Genomic DNA, 18,551 nt, shown 5'->3' with positions numbered 1-18,551 from the left:
ACTTACTATTCTGTACACCTCAATATGCTGCAGTGAAGATGGTGTTATTTCAAAATTAGTCATTTGTTTACAAGTTGTCTTATTTTGATGGCCAGTATATAAAATATTTTGAGAAAGCTACAAGATTTTAATTGTCTTTTTTGCTCCTTTTTTCTGTTTTTATTTATTTTTGTAAAAAAAAAAACACAATAAAATGATTTACAACAGAAAAGGGGCACCTATCAGCCAGACATGTTCTTGATCAAGTGAACACATGCGCTGCTGCTGTTTACAGCAACGATATATTATTTTGGGTCTATAAATAAACAATTTTATCAAATTGGTTTTGAAACACTCAGAATTAAACCAGAGTAATACATGAAAACTCTTAATGCAATGCTAGCTCAGAAGTTGTTGTTTTTATTGAATTTAATAAATACCATAATTAATACAATTATTACATGATATAAAATAGCAAGTAGAGCAAAATATGCCTAGCTAAATGAATGTTGGGCACACTGGGGACAAGAGGTGCACCATATCAACACATGTAAATTAGTAGTTCTTTTTTTTTAATACCATCATTCTATTTTCAACATTTGCGTTTCAGGAGCTACACGTGGCCCAAGGGCCATAGTTTGCGTGCATACTAAACAAGAACTTACCTTCCGTCTTGGCAGTTTATGGTTATAGGCGTGTATTCATATGTTTGTCTTTGTCTGAAAGAAAGGAGCCAAAGTCCACTTATTGGTCAGAACACGCACCTGACTCAAGTGCAGAGAACCTGGCTTTCCGATTGGCCCCCGATGGTGCCCTCACCTGCTGATTGGCCGACAATGGCCAAGAGGTGTGCTGCGAAAACAAAAAAGACAGGGGGCGGTCTTACTTGCTGCAAGAGATATTTACCGGCCAAACAGGTCGCAATTTTTTTTCCAACCCCTATCATCTTACCTTACATAATTGGACCTGTCCAAACGCCAAATGTCGGCACCTCGGGGACACAGGGGGCAGAGTTTACTAGAGGGAGACGTGGCGGATGTTACCTGTCACCTGGACGTCGCCACTCCTTCCTTCCGCTTAATTTTCTGTCTCTGCGGAATAAAAAAAACGGAAAAACGGACTCATCCGAGACGCTTCTGTCTTCATTTCCACTTTATTCTCCATAACACAATGGTAATTGGTACGAGTGGGCGTGTGTACATCTGGTGCAATAACTCACCCCCCCAACTCTGTTTCGTATACCCAGCCCCCACCTTGTTGAAAGCTCATTAAAAGACCTGCTGTTAATGAGCTAGAGGGATCATAGAACTTCATTTTCATTAGAGAGAGGGGAGGAGGGTAGGGTTTTCGGCTTGAGATGCTGGTGCAGAGGTTTTTATGTCCTTAAAATAGAGTCAGCAATTATCCCAACCCCTTGACACCCCCTCCTTTTTTTCACCCTGCACTGTCTCCCAACATGCCCGCAAACAATAACCAAACTGCCCCGGCACCCGCCCCCCATTTGGTTCCCTGAGAATCCTTCGCCGGCCGTGTCCCATCAGTAGCCACTCTTTATGCACCACGACGTCCCCACACAAAGTCGGGAACATCACAAGGATGTAAACAAGGAGCCAGGGTCCCTAACCCAAACGCTTACATTAAAAATTAATAAGTCAGCACTGACAGGGTTCCTCAGAGGAAAACAGCACTCGCCGACCGAGAAAACACCACGCCGCTTAAAAATTCTTTCAAAAGCTTTGTTGCAAGTCCCGGACTCCAAGCGTGAACAAGAAAAAAAAATGTAAACGAGAACGGCGCTGAGTAGAACAAAGACGTTGAGGAGTCGACTAAAGCTGAAAAAAAATATTTTTTGAAGGCAGACTTGTTTTGGTCTGTGCTAGAATTCTACTTCCCGCTTTGTAAGGAGTTACTTTCACACAGTGGTTGGCCGCCAAGGCCTGCAAGGCCTTCTCTGAATGAATCGTGTGATGTTAATTATATTTGGTCCATGAATGGGTGGTTGGTGGGTTAAGTGGATTCCTTACTCACTAAGGCCGTAGGGGCACCATTTCCTGTGGTGTGTCTCAGGCAGGTACAGCCTGGTGACGCCCATCACTCTCCAGGCCAACCTCTTTAATAATTTCAAGTCGTCTGCCAGCTTCTTTTCATTGCTTCTCCCTCGGTCGCACTGCTTCCAGATGTGTGCTTTCATCTCCAAGCATTTACCCAATCACATTTCAACCATGAGTTGTTCCTAGGTCCAGAAATCTACCGGAGGCCTTCACAATCAGCTCTGCAGGTCCTGTATATGACGATAAAGCTGTTGGTTTAGCAAATCAGATTCCGAAGGCATGACAAAACGTCAGCGATTTCACAAACTAAGATTGGCTAGGGGGGGTAATGGAAGTATCGCAACAAAAAAGTGAGGAAAAATACATTATGCTGGTTCTGTCGAAAAGACATGTTCAGCCCTAAATCGAAGAAAAATGTATGCCAGAAATATTACAGGAAAGGCTCCACTCCCAGCATTGGCTTCAACAGCGATTGAAAATAATTTCTAGAAGGTACTGACACCGACAAACAATCCATATAGTAATTGAAATCTTTTTGAGGAAAGAAATGAGGATGGATTTGTGCACAAATAAAATATTTACTGGGTGAGTAACATGTGGCTATATTTCTAAATAACATTGCAATTTGATGAGGTTATCATTAATGCTTTTCATATGTGTCGCAGCTGCAGCTGCAGACAAAGTTTTGTAGCCATTAAATAGTCATTGAGGGTTGGATTGATTCAGTCTACTTAAGACCTAGGACTAAAATGCACGGCCCGCCAATGCTTTCACATACCTGCCAACAAATTGGTAAATTTTATGGCACACTCTACTTTTTTGCACTTAATATCACATGGAAAGTGTTGAAGAACATTTTAACAGTTTGAAGAAGAAAAGCGAAAGTTGATTGTAAATGTATTTAAAAAAAAAATATGTGGCATTGATTACTTTGGTTTTAAATAGATTCCAACCTTTTGGCATTAAAAAGCCTCAGATTTTATTGCACACTCGATTTTAGTGAGTGGAACAAAATCCACCTTCAGAATATAAAAAAAGACGTTCTTGTCTAAAACCGGAAGTAGGAAACTTACCAAAACAGAAATCTAATGCGATCGTTGGAGCGGTTTATTCCCGCACAAAGTCTTGGACTAAAAGACTAGTCTCCAGTCAATATTTTTTGTTTTTGTTTACGTTTGAAAAAGCGGTGGATTTGTATTATTATTATTATTATTATTATTATTATTATTATTATTATTATCTCATCTCATTAGCCGTACCGCTTATCCTCAGTAGGGTCGCGGGATTATTATTATTATTAATATTATTATTATTATTATTATTATTATTATTATTATTATTATTATTATTATTATTTATCTATCTATTTATTTTAAATCGTCTGACGTTCTTAAGGGGATAATAGCGTTAGTCTAACACGCACAGCAGTACTGTTGGTGAGTATGCTTTCAATGGACTGCCTTGAACGTGGAATTTTGAATTTAAAAGTCGGGAAATAGTTCAATGGTGACTCAGGTAACATCTCTCCTCAAAATAATGCTGAAAAAATATATTTTGGACTGCTTCCTGGTTGGCCAAGAATTTGCCGTTACTGAGTTTGAGGATGGCAGGATGTCACATTTAGTAGAATTGGTTCAAGTCTGACTTCAAAGTACTTCCACTGGATTTAAAAATCAAAGATGACCAGATAATCAAAGTAGCGTATTAATTATGAATTTGTGGTTGTATTCATTATTAAATAATTAATCATGTTATCCACAAGAGGGTGTGAAGACAGAATACACCGTGACCTTTCGCCTCAAAGTGCCCTTTAATTGAAATATCTTTAATCTTTTAAAAGTGACCCCAGAAGGTTCATCCAATAATGGAGTCTTAACAGTAATTGACTAACTACCAGTTGTCTGTTACTCAAATAAACAAGATTATTTAAAAAACGTTCCTCAGATAAAGCCAATTTGTTGTACTGGGAATGGTTCTATGTTCATTGAAGACAAAAAAAGAAACAACTATGAAAACAAAACTAAAGATGCGGGACTGTACTTTCTTCGCCTTTATGTTAGCTAGAACGCTACTTCCTGGTTGACAGTGAAGTTGAAACAAGTTTAAAGTTTGGATGTTAAAAACGCATACTTTATTCTTGGTTCAAATTCATGGAAAGGGGGAAGAATGATAATTAGACCCTCATGGTTTTCTCCGTATTTGTAGTCCACTGGTTCGTGTACTAGCATGCTCCTTTGTGGTTTTGCAAGCTTGACATGTAACTGTGAGTGTGAAACCAGTTTGAAGTCTGAGTGATAAAAACACACACTCCATACTCACTTCTAATCAATGAAAAGGGGAAAGAATTATTATTTTAAACCATTATGGTTTTCTCCATAGTTGTAGTCCACTGGCACGCGTTCTACCATGCTAATTCTTCATATACAATACTTTATATACAATATTCCATTTTCTATTCTGACTTGACTATATATTTTCGGATTTCCTAGCGATGCCCAGGTACACTCCTAAGAACACCGTAGTCAGTTCTGAAAATAGATCACCAGTGATGGGTCATTGTGATTTTCTATGACATTTTCTTTTTAATAGTCATGAGAAAGAACGTGATCAATTCCTTTAAAATTATTTTTCAAATAAGTGTATAATTTCAAAAGGTAAACAATTCAGTGCCCTTACACAAGATAGACGTTTTAGTGGTTCACTAAGCCTGCTTTAACCCTACTACTATAATTACAACCTGGTAATATCATAATTATAATATAGTAACAACATAGTAATAACATAACTTATTCTAGAAATTGATTTCAATCAGTAACAAAAAAGAAGGTCTCAGCTCCAAAAAGATTGGTGACAACCGACTCAAAAGGTGCTTAAAAGTTAAAATGGTTAGAAGGAGTTACCTGTGGCTATTTTAGCTTGCAGGCTAAATTGCAGGTAATTATTAGAGACAATAGGAGTATCACGCATCTTTATCTAAACCGGTTTTCCAAAAGAGCAAAGTAATTACCATTGGATTGTCAAGAAATGATTAAGAGGCAAAAACGTTGTTGTCCATCAATCTGTTTCTAAAATAGGCTACATCCTGGTGCTATTTTGTATTTTAGCTAGCAAACTACTTTCTGTGTCACGTATTCTAGCAAGGATTGCACCATTTTTATTCTTTGGAAAAGAGAGATTTCAAAACCCGACACAACGTGAAATTGTCTGGGACCGTGTTAAAAGGATGGTGTCTGTTATTTAGCGCTTCCTGGTGGTAAAACAAACTTCATTCATTAAAAAAAAAATGATTTTAAAAATAAGCAAAAATATAGGTAGTATTAGGTAAACGTGCATTCAAAAAAAGAAACTTGTCGGTTGAGAAATGTGCATTTTATTACATGGCATGAAGCTCACATATTTTTCGGCCATCTTTTTGCTATGGGAACCCAAAACACCCAAAAGGGCTGGCTAAAAATTGATTAGTAAAATGGTGCATTTAAAAAAAAGATTTAACTCTCGTTTTTGGTTGCACCATACTCTACAACGACATGTAGTGGTCAAAATTGCACACACTATCCCTTTAAAGAAGGTGTGCAATATAAAGATGTTCAATAAATCAGGTTAATTCATCACTTTGGAAAATTTTTATGTAAAATGGAGAGTAGGAATTTGAGAATAAGTCAAAGTCTGAGCTATTTATTATTAGCAGACTTATTATGAGATTATTGTCAATTCAACTAAAGAGCAAAATTCCAAGAACTATCGGATAAATGTTCATGCATTAAAATACTCTTTGGTCGAGAATTTTTTATTTTTATTTTACATAACCAGAGCTTTATCTAGAACAGTGTTTTTCAATTGGACCCAAAAGTGGGTCGCGGACCTGTTTTTGTGGTTCACCAGCTTTTGCCTTGGCAAAATAATGCAAATAAGAAGAAGGAACTGAGTGTTAATGACACTATAGTAGATGGCGATAAGGCCCTGCCCAATCTCTTCTTCCTGTTCATTCATTCAGTGCATTTTAAGAGAAACTGCAATTAATTTTATTGTGGTTTTGTCGGTTTTATTTCCATTTCCGTCCATAATAATTATTCATAAGAACGTCAGTGGAAAAGTAGAAAACGGTAACAACAATCATCGAATTGAAAAAAAAGCGATTGCAAAATACGAAAAAGTGTACGAGTGTCTGACCTTAAAGCGCTGCTAAAAGGTAAAGTGAATTGTTTTAAAATCGTCGCATGTTTAGTTTTCTACCAGTATGTTAATCTTTATTAACTAGATAATTAAATCTTTCTGAATGTTTACATACACCTTTTTAAAAAATATTTTAGACTTCTTTTAGTATGTGGATATTTTAAAGCAGTTCAAAGGGGTCACTTATTAGCAATGTAGGCTATATATTCTTCTACCTTTGCCTTAAACTGAACAATCCTTTCATCAGATATATTTCAGAAGTGGAAATATGTTGTCATTAGAATAGAATGGTGGGCCAGACCAGTTCAGAAATCATGATCTGGACCTGACATATTTATTGGGCATTTTGCTGCTACAGGGTCCCAAAAAACAAAAACCTTGCGAAAGACTCAGCAAACTGACGAGAAAAAATTGTGCTTTTTAGTCGCTTTGAGTCTCTGTAGGCTTTATTCATCCTTCTACTATTTAACACTTGTTTTCGGTAGCACTCAACATTACAGCAACATCCAGTGGTCGAATAATACACACTGTCCCTTTAATTTCTATGATAATCTTGATAAAGTGGTGTTATTTTGTTAGCGTGGCCAAAATATCCAGTTTTCTGTTTCGTATAACCGAATCCAAAATGAACAAGATAAAACAGACATCACAATGCAAAATACTCCTCGGCTCTTTATTGAGGCTTCTCGTGACAAGGTTCGGAAACAGTGTCGGACAAGTTTGGAGTCTAAGAAGACAATCAGCAGGAGACGTAACAGCGGCAGGAAGTCTGAATAGAATAACAATAATAATAACGACAACAAGAACGGCAAGATTGTCAATTTATGTACAAAAATTTGATCCCTGAACAGTTTGACTGCTTTTACACACATTGTTGTGGTGTCCCTGATATGGATACACGATGGTCGCACATGCGCTTGCTCTCACATCGCTCTCGCACAAATGCGTGCAATTTTCTCTTACACTATCGTGCAAACCTGACTTCTTGTGTTGAATACACTTCTCTTTCAAACACACACTCCCATGTTGTTATTCACCGTTCTCATACACGCACTGCCAGACGCAAACCTCTCACACAAACTCAGTCACACATGTCCTGCAAACATTTCACCGCACACCTAGTGACGTATGGGAACAGTCATAATTGTTACTTGCACACATTCTCTCACACGGCAGTCACTGATTGTCCCACAAATATTCAGTCTCACTTTACTCATACTGACATACATGAAGTCACTTTCCCGAAACATAATCACATTGTTATCTCACATATATTCTCTCACAATTTTAAATCCAACCACCATGAGCTATACATGCACCCATTCTCTCACAGGAATATTTGAATCACACTCTGCCTATTTCTCTCACAATGTCTTGACACGCACAATCATCACGAATGCATGGACCCACAAACAAAGCCCACACATACATCTCCTGCATTGAACATACTTTTGTTTTAATACTCACTCTCATGTTCTCATTTACTGTTCTCATATGCATACTGCCAGGTGCAACCTCCCACACAAACTCTACCAAACATGCTGTTTCACCTCACACATAACGACATATGGGAAAAGTTGTGATTTTGACTGACCACAATCATGCAAATATACCTAACTTGCGCGCCTCTCTCACACTGCAGACTCTCTCACAGTCACTCAGATTGCCCCACGCATGAGAACTTCTTTCACATATATTTTCTCACAATTTTGCACCCACCCACCATCAGCTACATACATACAATTCCTTCGACAGACACAGTACTCTCACACAGCAGTATTGAACCCATACACTGTCTACCTCTCACTTATTCTTGTCTATTCTCCCATATAATTTCCCACCTCACATGTTCCATCACAACTGCAAAGAACCACAAACATAACATTTCCTCTCACAAATAAAAACACAGTTACTCAATTATTCACACAGATGCTCTCCCACATAAACTACACGCAGTGTTTCTCACACCGGGTTTCACACAGCCATGGATACAAAATGATTCAAAACGATTGCATTTAGTGGGGGGGGGGACAGTTGAAGTCCAAGTGCCGTTACTCGCACACTCACACATTTATCTGCACGCAAACACGGCAAAGGCAAGTGCTCTCTCAAACAAGTGCGCTTCTCCACTCTTCCTCTTCCACAACCACCAAGGTGCAGCGTTCATAAATTACACGTTATTTCCAAAGAGACATACTCTCACACACACTCAGAGACCCAGGAAATAATAGGAAATAACAGCTGCAAGACATGCACAGGCTCCTAACAGTTAGACATTTTACAAATGTAAACAACAAGAACAGAAAAGGTCAAAGACACCCGTTTCACACCAAAAGAGTTACAGTTTTGCTGCATAGAAAGTAATCCTGTAAAAGCTCACACAATAGAAAGTCTATTCACATTTGTCACAAAGAGTGAAAGGGGGGGCGGTAAACACCACGTTTCGTGACCGGCAAGCGTTTTTCTAAAAAGAGTCGAAACGCTGAAGACATTGATCGCTTTCGTCTTTAAAAGGAAAGCCCAGTCAAGAGTCTTGACGATAGCATGCCCACACCATCAGCCAAAAAGACAGAAAAGTCTACCTTGACTGGAATAATTCGCAAAACAGAAAGAGGAATCATTTTAGTTTTTTTCTTTCAAAGGTTTACACCAGGGGTCTCAAACTCAATGGACTTGGGGGTCGCCAGAGCTAGGGGCTGGATGAGGTTGGGTTTTCCACAATTAAACCGCTGATAAAAAATTTCCATTGTTCTCAAATATAGTTCAAAAAGTGCTACACAAAATAAGATCGAGAACTCACATGAAAATCAATCAACAATCAATTCATGAATACATCATTTGCGTGGGATGTACTTACAGGAAAGGGACAGTGTGTATTATTTGACCCTTACATGTCACTGTATTGTATAGTGCTACCTAAAAAGGAGTACTATACTACAAAGCACAAGAAAGCGGAAAAATTATGGAGAAAAGCACTATTTTGCTTCTCATTTTTTTCCTAATCTTTCTTCAAGAAAGAGGGGGAAAAGAAAAGAAAAGGGGAAAAATTAGAAAGAGAGTAAAAAAGGAAAGATGTATAAGGAAAAAAAGAAAGAAAAAAGAAAGAGGAAAAAGGGAAAACAGAAAATTAAAAAGATATATAAAGATAGAAAACCAAAAGAATAAAAGAAGAAAGGGAAAAAAGAGAAAAGTATGAAAGAAATGAAAAAATGCAAAAAAAAGATTAAAAAAGGGAAAAATGAAAAAGGCAAAATACAAACAAAAAGGAAGGGAAAATGAATAGGAAACAATTAGAAACCGAAATATAATAGAAGGGGGGGAAAAAGAAAAAAGGAACGGGATAAAGCAAGAGAAAAAATTAAAAGAAACAAGGGAAAATAAGAACAACAACACTTAGCCACAAGATGGAGGATAATTAACTTGTGCTATGTAAAACAAATCCAATTTTGTCGAACTAAGAGTATTTCAAAAAGTGCACATGCTTTGCTTATGTTTTAAATCGATATGTTTTTTTAACTACTCGGAGGCGCTAAATAATACACAATGTCCGTTTTTTCCTTGCCCAGTTTCAGATCAGGGGTGGTGCAATCTTGGCCTTTGCAGTCCTTTGAGTCATTTTGTGTTTAAGGGATATACAATTACACGTGACTTGACTTAAATTTTTATAATAAGGCGGGGGCTTCAAACTGTCATCCTCGAGCTGGAATCGCCCCCCAAGTTTGAGACCCCTGGTTTACACGCCAGACATATTTTATACGTATTTATCAATATTGTAGATAGTTATCTTGATGATGTGAGTTACCCGTCCAGTGAAAATATGTGGCCTTTGCATCATCACCTGCAACTTGACTTCCTGTGATGGCTTGGACTGTGGTAACTCACTTCCTGTTGTGCAGCGTTTGTGATGTCTCTGTTGAATGTCACCGTTTCTGTGGTCACTAAAGTAGGCACTTTCTCAGGACGCCGCTTTTGCAGTGTCTTTTTCTTTTTTTTTTTTGCTTTTTTGCACCGCTTCGGTTCTGCTACTTCACTTCTCCAGTTTCATGTAGGTTGGTTATATTGCAGGGACAGTTCCGTACACACTCAGAAAAACGGTCGGGTCCAAAATTAAACCAAATAGGGTTGTACATTTTGATCCAAATGCTGGATTATTTTGAAAAGAATACGCACGTTTTGGGGGGGTTGTTTGAACAAATACACCATGCTACTCAAAGGGTTGTTTTTAAAAATGTGACTCCATTTTTTTCAAGTCCTTATAAATGTTTTTACATACTAACAAAATCACCATACCTTAAGATTTTCTTTTGAACTCTTCTTATGGGGTTGCTTTGTCGTTGTAGTTTTTTATAAAAGAAAACAAATAAAAACAAAATGTGCTTTGTAGGGGTTTCAAACAAAATCACACAATTAGTGAGTTTTTCCTTGCCCTCATGTAGGTTTTAGATCAGGGGATGGTGTAATAATGATCTGCAGTCTGTGCAGCCCTTTGAGACTCTTTGTGATTATGGGCGTCACAAATAAACATGACTTAACTTGACTTCACAACTGTTTGAAAATCTATGACCCAGGTTGTTTGAGGGTAAATCTGGTACATTTTAAACAAACTAAATTTTGTAGAAATTGACATTTGTTTAGGGATGGTTGGTTTAAGCAAATTAACTTGGTTATTGGGAAGTTGTTTTGTAAGATTTGACCCCATTTGTCAGGGGTGTTTGAGGAAATATGACCCAAGTTTTTTAAGGATAATTCTTGTACAAAACAACTCAATTGTTTAGGTTATTATAAACCACATCATCTTTTTGTCTTTAGAAAATGACCTTTTGGGGGGGATTGGTTTGAACTATTTAACTTGGTTAGTGAAAGATGTTTCGTAAGATGTGACCCCATTTTTCACAAAGTCTGAAAAGAAGACAACCGTGGTTTTTGGGGAGGTTGTTTGAGTACAAAACAATCTTTTTTTCTAGGTTATTATACGCAAACAAAACTTTCTCTTTTTGTCGTCAGAAATTGGTCTTTTTGCGTGGGTTTAATTTAAATAAATTAATTCGATCATTGCGGAGTTGATTTGTCAGATGTGAAGCCGGTTTTGGGGGGAGGTTTAAACAAATTGACCCGATTGACCCAAAGTTCTTCCTCAATAAAAATAAACCTATTTTTAATCGGTTGTTTTGTACTTAAGAAAACATGATTGTTCAAACAAAATGTCCCAATTTGGTCCCAATTAAATAAACTGCCATATTTATTCGTGTATAACGCACACTCGTGTAAAATGTGCACCCCTATTTTTTTATTAGATTATGATGTAAAAATTTTTTTTTTTTTTTCCTCAGCTCAAACTTTGCAGTTGGATGCAACAGGAATCGAACCTGGGTTACTGTTGTGAGAGCGCTAAATTCTAACGACTGGACCACCATTTGTATAGGTCACATATCCATATGCGGTAGATTTTACCACATTATGACACTATTTTTAAACTACCAGAGATGAATGTTAAGTTTGTTATGTGTCTAATTTTGTCATTGTAACATGTGAAATGCAAAACAAAATTGGTATTGGTCTCCGGTACCGTGATAACCTGATAATGAGATAAAACCCTTTTCGTATTTCAGCTATATCACTGTTGGTCCAATGGTTAGTCTGGTGCGCTCACCGCTGCTTCCCAAGTTCGATTTCCATTACAATCACTGTTTTGTGACAATACGCTAAACCTCGTGTAAACGGGCACCCACATTTTGAATTCTTTTTTAAGTATTATTGGGAATTTTTCTTTAAAACAACCCGTAATCTGAGTGACGATAACCCATGTAGTAGATCAGTCCATTCGGTATCCAAATAGGTTTTTTTTGTGTGTGTTTTTCTACACCCAACTGTTTTCAAAGTACATTGCTGAGTTCCAAAGAAGGGGTGCTCTCAGGGTGCAGGAGTCAAAGCCACGGCATCTTCCACCACGGCTAGACTTCCATCGCTCCCGTTCAGTACATGCCCTTCCTTCTCAGTGTCGGCTACCTCATCCAAGCTAGCTTCCTCCTCCTCCATCTTCACGACCTTCGCCGCCTCGTCAACCTTCATGGCGGCTAGCGTATCTGCAGCACTAGCCTGCGCGTACGCGCCCACGCTAGCATGGCTGAGGCCGTGCACCTTTTTCAGGTGCTTTTCCAGGGTTGCATAGACTGTAAAAGGCACGGCGCAGAGCTGGCACAGGAAGGGCGCCTTGGATCCTTGAGCGCCGTGCGTTTTCATATGCCGCGTTAGCTTGGAGCTTTGGGCGCAGGCGTAGCTGCACAAACCGCAACGGTACGGCCGTTCCCCGGTGTGGCTGCGGCGGTGCACCGTCAGGTTGCTGCTGTTGCGGAATTGCTTGCCGCAGTATTCGCAGGCCTCGTCTTTCTTTTTCTTGCCGACGCTGCGGCGCTCGTTGTCCCGCTGCCACTCCTGCACCGCCTCGCTGACTTTGGTGGAGCTGAAGTCCACCACTTCGGGACGTTCGCTGGTTTCTGGCCGCTTGGGTGTGCAGTTGCCGCTAGCGATGCCACTTTCCCCGCTGCCGCCTGTCTCGCCGCTTTCCAGGGAGCCCTCGGAGGGGCTCGCGCACGGGGAGGTGTGCCCGGGCTCGGCTTCTGCCTCACTGCCATCCCTCGGGGTTTGGTAGAGTCTCACCAGGTCTCTGTCGGACTGCCTGACCTGCAAAGGGAGCAGCACCGTGGCGTAAGAAGGAAGATCAATCAGGCCTAAAAATTCTAGCCCGACCCGCAGGTATTAAAGCCAGACCCAGCCTATACCCGACCAATTAACTCGATTTGCAGGGCCAAGCCAGAAGCAAATCCAAAATTTCATATTTTATTTGTGAGGACTCGGGAGGAGGAGAGGTTTTTCATGATTATGAATTGAAAGGAATTCTCTGAATTTTATTTTCAATTAGGCACAGAACGTATAGTGTTCCTCCACAAAATGATGCTAATATTTTGCTAAATATTCCACTCGCCAGGGTACTTAATAAATTAAGTCTCAGAGTTGACCCATCTGGCTTGTTGCTTGTAGAGCTGTGATGTCATTGAAGGATCACAACACTTTCAAAATGGTGAATCCAATTAACACAAGATGAAGAGGCAGCTCCAAAACAGACACCGATTGTAGTTAACAGCAATTGCACACAGCTCATTTTTGCCTGGCGAAATTGGAACTCTGCTTACACTGTCGCTAAGGGCCTTGTGACTGTTTTGATGGAGTTGCATTCATCGACCTCCAAAAGCTGCATGTGCTGAGTTTTCTTTCCGCCATTAAAGCGCACATTCTTTGTTTGGCTTCGGCTCCTTTTCAGTAGGCGATGGTGTCTTTTCGGTGGTGTTTTTCGCCCCGTGTGTCACGAATGTTATCATTTTGTCCTGCTAGCTTACCGTTAGAGTCAGGGCTGCCCAGTGTTTCTCTGTTTTGTTTGCTTCCGGTTGGCGCTCGTTGGCTACCAACTGTGTGTTGTTTGGGCAGCTAACTTGGTGTTAGTGTGGATTTTGCTGTGTCCCCTTGGTTTATTCCTGGCCGGCTTTGCATCTATCCCCATTGCTGTTGCCGCTTTTTGTTGGTACCTGGCGAGACTGGCTGCTCACTGCTTGTTTTTTTGATCTGCCACCCTTGCGTTTTTCTGCCAAGGCCGCGGAGGACTTTTGTTGATGTCTCCTGGTTAGCCCTCGTTGGCGGCTCTATTTGTGTTGTATTTGCCAGTTAGTCTCTTTTTGGCTACTCACCCTTTGTTGTGCCATTACTGCATCCATCCTTGATACAATACCTTGGCATTCTCCACAAAAACTACTAAAACTTGGCTTAAAACACACATCTTTGACTAATTAACACATAAAACAATACGGCAACTGACTTGCTAGGGTGCTAGTGTTCCTTTGATGACGTCAAAGCTCAGGATGACAAATACAAGACTTGTTGTTTTCAAATGCATTATCTCGGAAAATAGTTGTAATATCTCATCTCTCATCTCATTAGCTACACCGCTTATCCTCAGTAGGGTCGCGGGGGAGCTGGAGCCCATCCCAGCAATCATCGGGTAGTGGGCAGGGGACACCCTGAACTGGTTGCCAGCCAATCGCAGGGCACACGGGGACAGACAACTCACTCATTCACACCTAGGGACAATTTAGACCGGCCAATTCACCTGAAATGCATGTTTTTGGAATGTGGGAGGAAACCGGAGTGCCCGGAGGAAACCCACGCAAGCACGAGGAGAACATACAAACTCCGCACAGGAAGTCTGGAGCTGGATTTGAACCCACGCGGGAGATTCCCAAGACATGAACTGTGCCGCACATGCGCTAACCACTGCGCCGCCATGCTGCCTAGTTGTATTATACCGATGAAAAATATATACTGTATATGGATTTTATGCAAAAAGACATATACTATTTTCTCACATTTTGCATGTTCAAGAATTTAGGATTACCATTAAGATCTTACCTCTGCCATTGCCGTGTTCTTAGGTACTGTCAGATCCAACTCAGTTGGGACGGGTGCTCCCGCCTCCATCATCGCCTTCCCCGGTGGCGGTTGAAAACGTCCTCTGGCGGTTTCCATGGCATCAGTCAGATCAAACCCACTCCCTGCCGCGTTCCGGTGGTGATTCCGGATGTGGCGAGCTAGCTGCCCGGTCTGGGCAAAAGCCTGACCGCATACGCCGCAGTGGTACGGCTTCTCGCAGGCGTGAGTCCGGCGGTGGGCAGAGAGGGCGCGTGGGGACATGAAACTTTGCCCGCACAGCTCGCAATGGTAGTCTGACTGGAGGACGCCAGACTGAGGAAAGGGGGACGCCGCCAGCGGGGAGGAAGAAGGAGACGGTGCCAACCCTCCCGGCGAGCTCACGCCAGGGTTGTTATTGATAGCGTTGCCGGTGCCCTCGGCAAGACCCCGAAGCAGTTCGGAGAAGTTCAGCGTTTGCAGGTTGGCAGGGGTCTGGCGGGCACGTGCCAGGCGCAAGGCGGGCTGAAAAGCGGAAGCGAGGGTTTGGCTCAGGTGGCGAGGATCCAGCATGGCGGCCACGGGTTTGTGCTCCATGATGAACGTTCTGGCTCCCGCATCCTCGTCAGTGTTTTCTTCCTGGTAGATGCTGAGCGAGTGAGCGTGCTGGGCGTGCTGCAGCAAGGCCCAGGCTGAGGGCAACACACCTTCGCACTGCTGGCACGTGAAATGGGAAGGCTCCTCCGACCCTAGAAAACACACAATTCGCCGTTATTGGCATGCTCAACAGTCCAAGTGGAGCAGGAAGATCAAATGTGCATCTTGTCCAGTATGAAGTATGTCCACAGGCTCTCGATCGGGCTGCTCATGCAGCATGGGAATAAGAAGCAGGACATAATCATTTTGCATATCTGGGCAACTGATTCTTTTAGGTGGCGCTCAATGAATCCCAAGGCTCATAGAAATAACACAGAAGGACATGCAAACAGTCTTCAACTTCAAACAGTCCTTAATATGTCAGCGCCCTAATTAACGTCATCGTAGGAAATGATAAAAACAACAAAAGACATTTGTACAATACAGGACTTATATCAACCTGGGGTATTAAACAATTTGAAAAAATATTTTGTAGTAAATAAAAAAATAAAAATCATAAGTCTGAGGCAAGTAAACAAATACCATATTTATTTGTGTATCTTGAGCATCTCTAATTTTTGATTAAAAATCATCGTAAAATGTTGTATCATTTTTTTTCTTAGCTCCAACTAGGCATTGTGACAAAATTTGTTGAATACTTGTGGCCATGAATAAAATGATTTACTGGCAACATGAAATATGAAAACCATACCATATTTACAACGTATTTACCTAATGACCTGCAATCTCTGATTGATCATCAGATACACCAAAGTGTTGTTTCCCTTGTTGTGCTATTTATCTTTTACTTATAGTATACAAGCATAATAGCCAGACGTTCCTGGGCTTGGCGTTGCCGGGCATTCTACTTGGGCGAAGTTGTTGGGGCCATGGTTTGTTGAAAAAGAGCCAGGGAGTCAATACGGAGTGCCAAAGAGCGGCATAGCTGCATGCAGCTCCAGAGCCGCTCGTACACGAAAGCAGACGTTTAACGATTTTGTTGGCATTTGTTTGGTGTGTGATGACACAAAACCTAGCTAATTACACTCTCAGAAGCCTATGGTACAATTGTGTACATTTTCCCTTATATTGGTTCAGCTGTTTCAGAGTTTACAGGCCACGTACGAACACACACAAGCATGCAAATCGGTATTTATATATAGGTTTAGATCAATTTAGATAGACCTTTCAGTACGACTTCCTGTTTTGTTCATTCTCTAACAGTCTTCTCTGTAACTGACTAAAAATCGTGTGATAATGACATAAGACCTGATGCCGTGGCCTGGGGTTTTCATTGCATCCAATGTTTTGTGATTGTGGTCAACAATAGTACACTATTATACTATGTAAACCTTGTGTACATATGAACTTTGATATTTTTTTTATGCAAAAAAATACAGTAATATGATGTTATCAAAGAGTGATTGGGTATATATTGTGTGAAATCTATTTTGAACAAAAATGAGAGAACAGTTATGCCACAAACAGACCCCCCCCAACCCTTTATTTATTTTTGGTTCACAGCATCTAAGGCGCACATGCACGCGCCCGTGCGTGGTGGCGGTCTTAGAGTGGGAATGGATTACTGAAGAGCCTCATGCATCTGTCTTGTTCCTTTTTATTTATTCTCCTTGTTTGTTTTTTTTTTTTCGTTCATCTCCAACCACATGCCCCCCACCCCCTTTCGTCTTCAGCACACTTTGGCTTCGCCCTCTTTCAATTTCTCGCCTCCCCTTCCGTCTCGGCCTCCCGGGGGATACAGGATTCTGCCTGCTGCTCGTTAGTGCTCCCAGCCAATCTGCATTTTTAATTAGTAGTTATTGCTTCTGCTTAATATTCAAGTGCTACCCCGGGCCAAATGGGAATCCTTAGACAAAAATAAAGGGGGAGAGAGTGGAGGGGAATGGAGAGAGAACGCCTGGGTATTGTGTTTCACTGCGGGACCACCAGACAAAAGCAACCATGGAACACCCCCAAACCTCCCTCCACCCCCTCAGGGATAGATTTGGGGGCGGAGGGCTTGGAGGATGGGTCTCCAGTACAATCCTAAGGGGTAGTGGTGGGAATTCTGGCTCTCTTCCGAGAATCGGTGCTTTCGGTTCGGCTCACTGAAAAGAGCCTGCTTTTTCGGCTCCCAAACGGTTCTTCTCAGAGTAAGAGAGAGTGAAAGAGAGAACGAGTGGGATAAAGAAAGATACTTAGAGAAAATATTTAACGAGTGAAAGAGAGAAAATGAAGACAGAAAGAGGGTGAGAGAGAGAGAGAGAGAGATAATTGGAGAGACAGACATCAAAAGAGAGAAAAAGAGAGTGAAAAAGAGAAAATGAAAACAAGAGAAAGGGGAAAGAGAAAGAAAGAGAAGATAAAGAGAGGGAGAGATGGATAAAGAGGGGTCTCACGGAGGGAAAAAGAGAGAAAATTAGAAAAAGAAACCAGAGAGAAAAAATATAAGGAGAAAAAGACAGACAAAAAGAGACAGAAAGAAACGAGAGAAAAAGAGACAAAGAGTGGAGGGAGAGAAAGACGGAGAGAGAAAGAGCGTTTTGAAGGGGAATCCGGCTCTCGTCCTTCATCTCAAAGAGCCGTTTCGTTCGCTATTGACCCATCACTACAAAGGGGTGGCATATTTTCACGGTGTCCTCCCCTCCCTTGCGCTGCTTTATAATCTTTTTATCTCATTTTCTTCTTTATCTCCTGAGCCCTGACCTACCTATCTCCTTTCCTGCTCTCACCCTACATCTTCCTTTTTTTTTTTCCCCATCCCAACTTTTGCTGGCTCCCTCCTTGGGCTAAGTGAAAGGACACAAGCGCCACACAGGCAGAAAAGTGAAAGAAACGGAGAAACAGTTGCTCTCTTTTTCATCTCTCTCCTCCTCCCCTCCAGTCAAATACAGAAGGATTTGACTTGAGGAAACATGAAAGAGGCTTATAGCAGTCGGCTTTGAACCTCTCGGAAAAGAAAGAAAGCAAAAAAATAGAACACTTTCTTTCTCTCCCCCAACACACAATTCGGAGTGTTGATTAATGCAGGAAAGGCCTCATTTGTCAGGCAGGCTGAGTCAGGGGCTCATTTGCATAAAGCATTGGTTTTCTACGTTCTGCTAATTAGCAATTTGCAGCTTAATTGGAAAGTGGCTTCTCGCTTAAGAGACAAAGCTATCCCACGTATAAAAATATCCGCAAGATGGTCTCCGGCAACACGCCTCCGCACTGCCCGGATGCCGAGAGTCGGGCGGGAAGCCGTCAATCCCACGATTT

The 18,551-nt window shown here is 41.1% G+C and overlaps 1 protein-coding gene across 1 annotated transcript in view; it reads right to left on the bottom strand.

Annotated features, from left to right (window-relative positions):
• Positions 1-6,862: 6,862 nt before the first annotated feature.
• The window catches only part of znf296 (zinc finger protein 296), a 34,805-nt gene continuing 23,116 nt past the window's right edge, over positions 6,863-18,551 (bottom strand). Inside the window, exons 3-4 of the mRNA XM_088345992.1 lie at positions 14,661-15,406; positions 6,863-12,884 (exon numbers count right to left, since the gene is read on the bottom strand). Coding sequence (XP_088202118.1) covers positions 12,114-12,884; positions 14,661-15,406 — 1,517 coding nt within the window. The 3' untranslated portion in view covers positions 6,863-12,113. The remainder of the gene's footprint in view (positions 12,885-14,660; positions 15,407-18,551) is intronic.

The sequence above is a fragment of the Urocampus carinirostris genome, chromosome 10 (assembly GCF_059441175.1).
Source record: "Urocampus carinirostris isolate Australia breed hairy pipefish chromosome 10, RoL_Ucar_1.0, whole genome shotgun sequence".
In the NCBI taxonomy this organism is placed as follows: Eukaryota; Metazoa; Chordata; class Actinopteri; order Syngnathiformes; family Syngnathidae; genus Urocampus; species Urocampus carinirostris.
The sequence above is the reverse complement of the archived record's forward strand: the minus strand, read 5'-3'. Positions and strand labels throughout refer to the sequence as shown.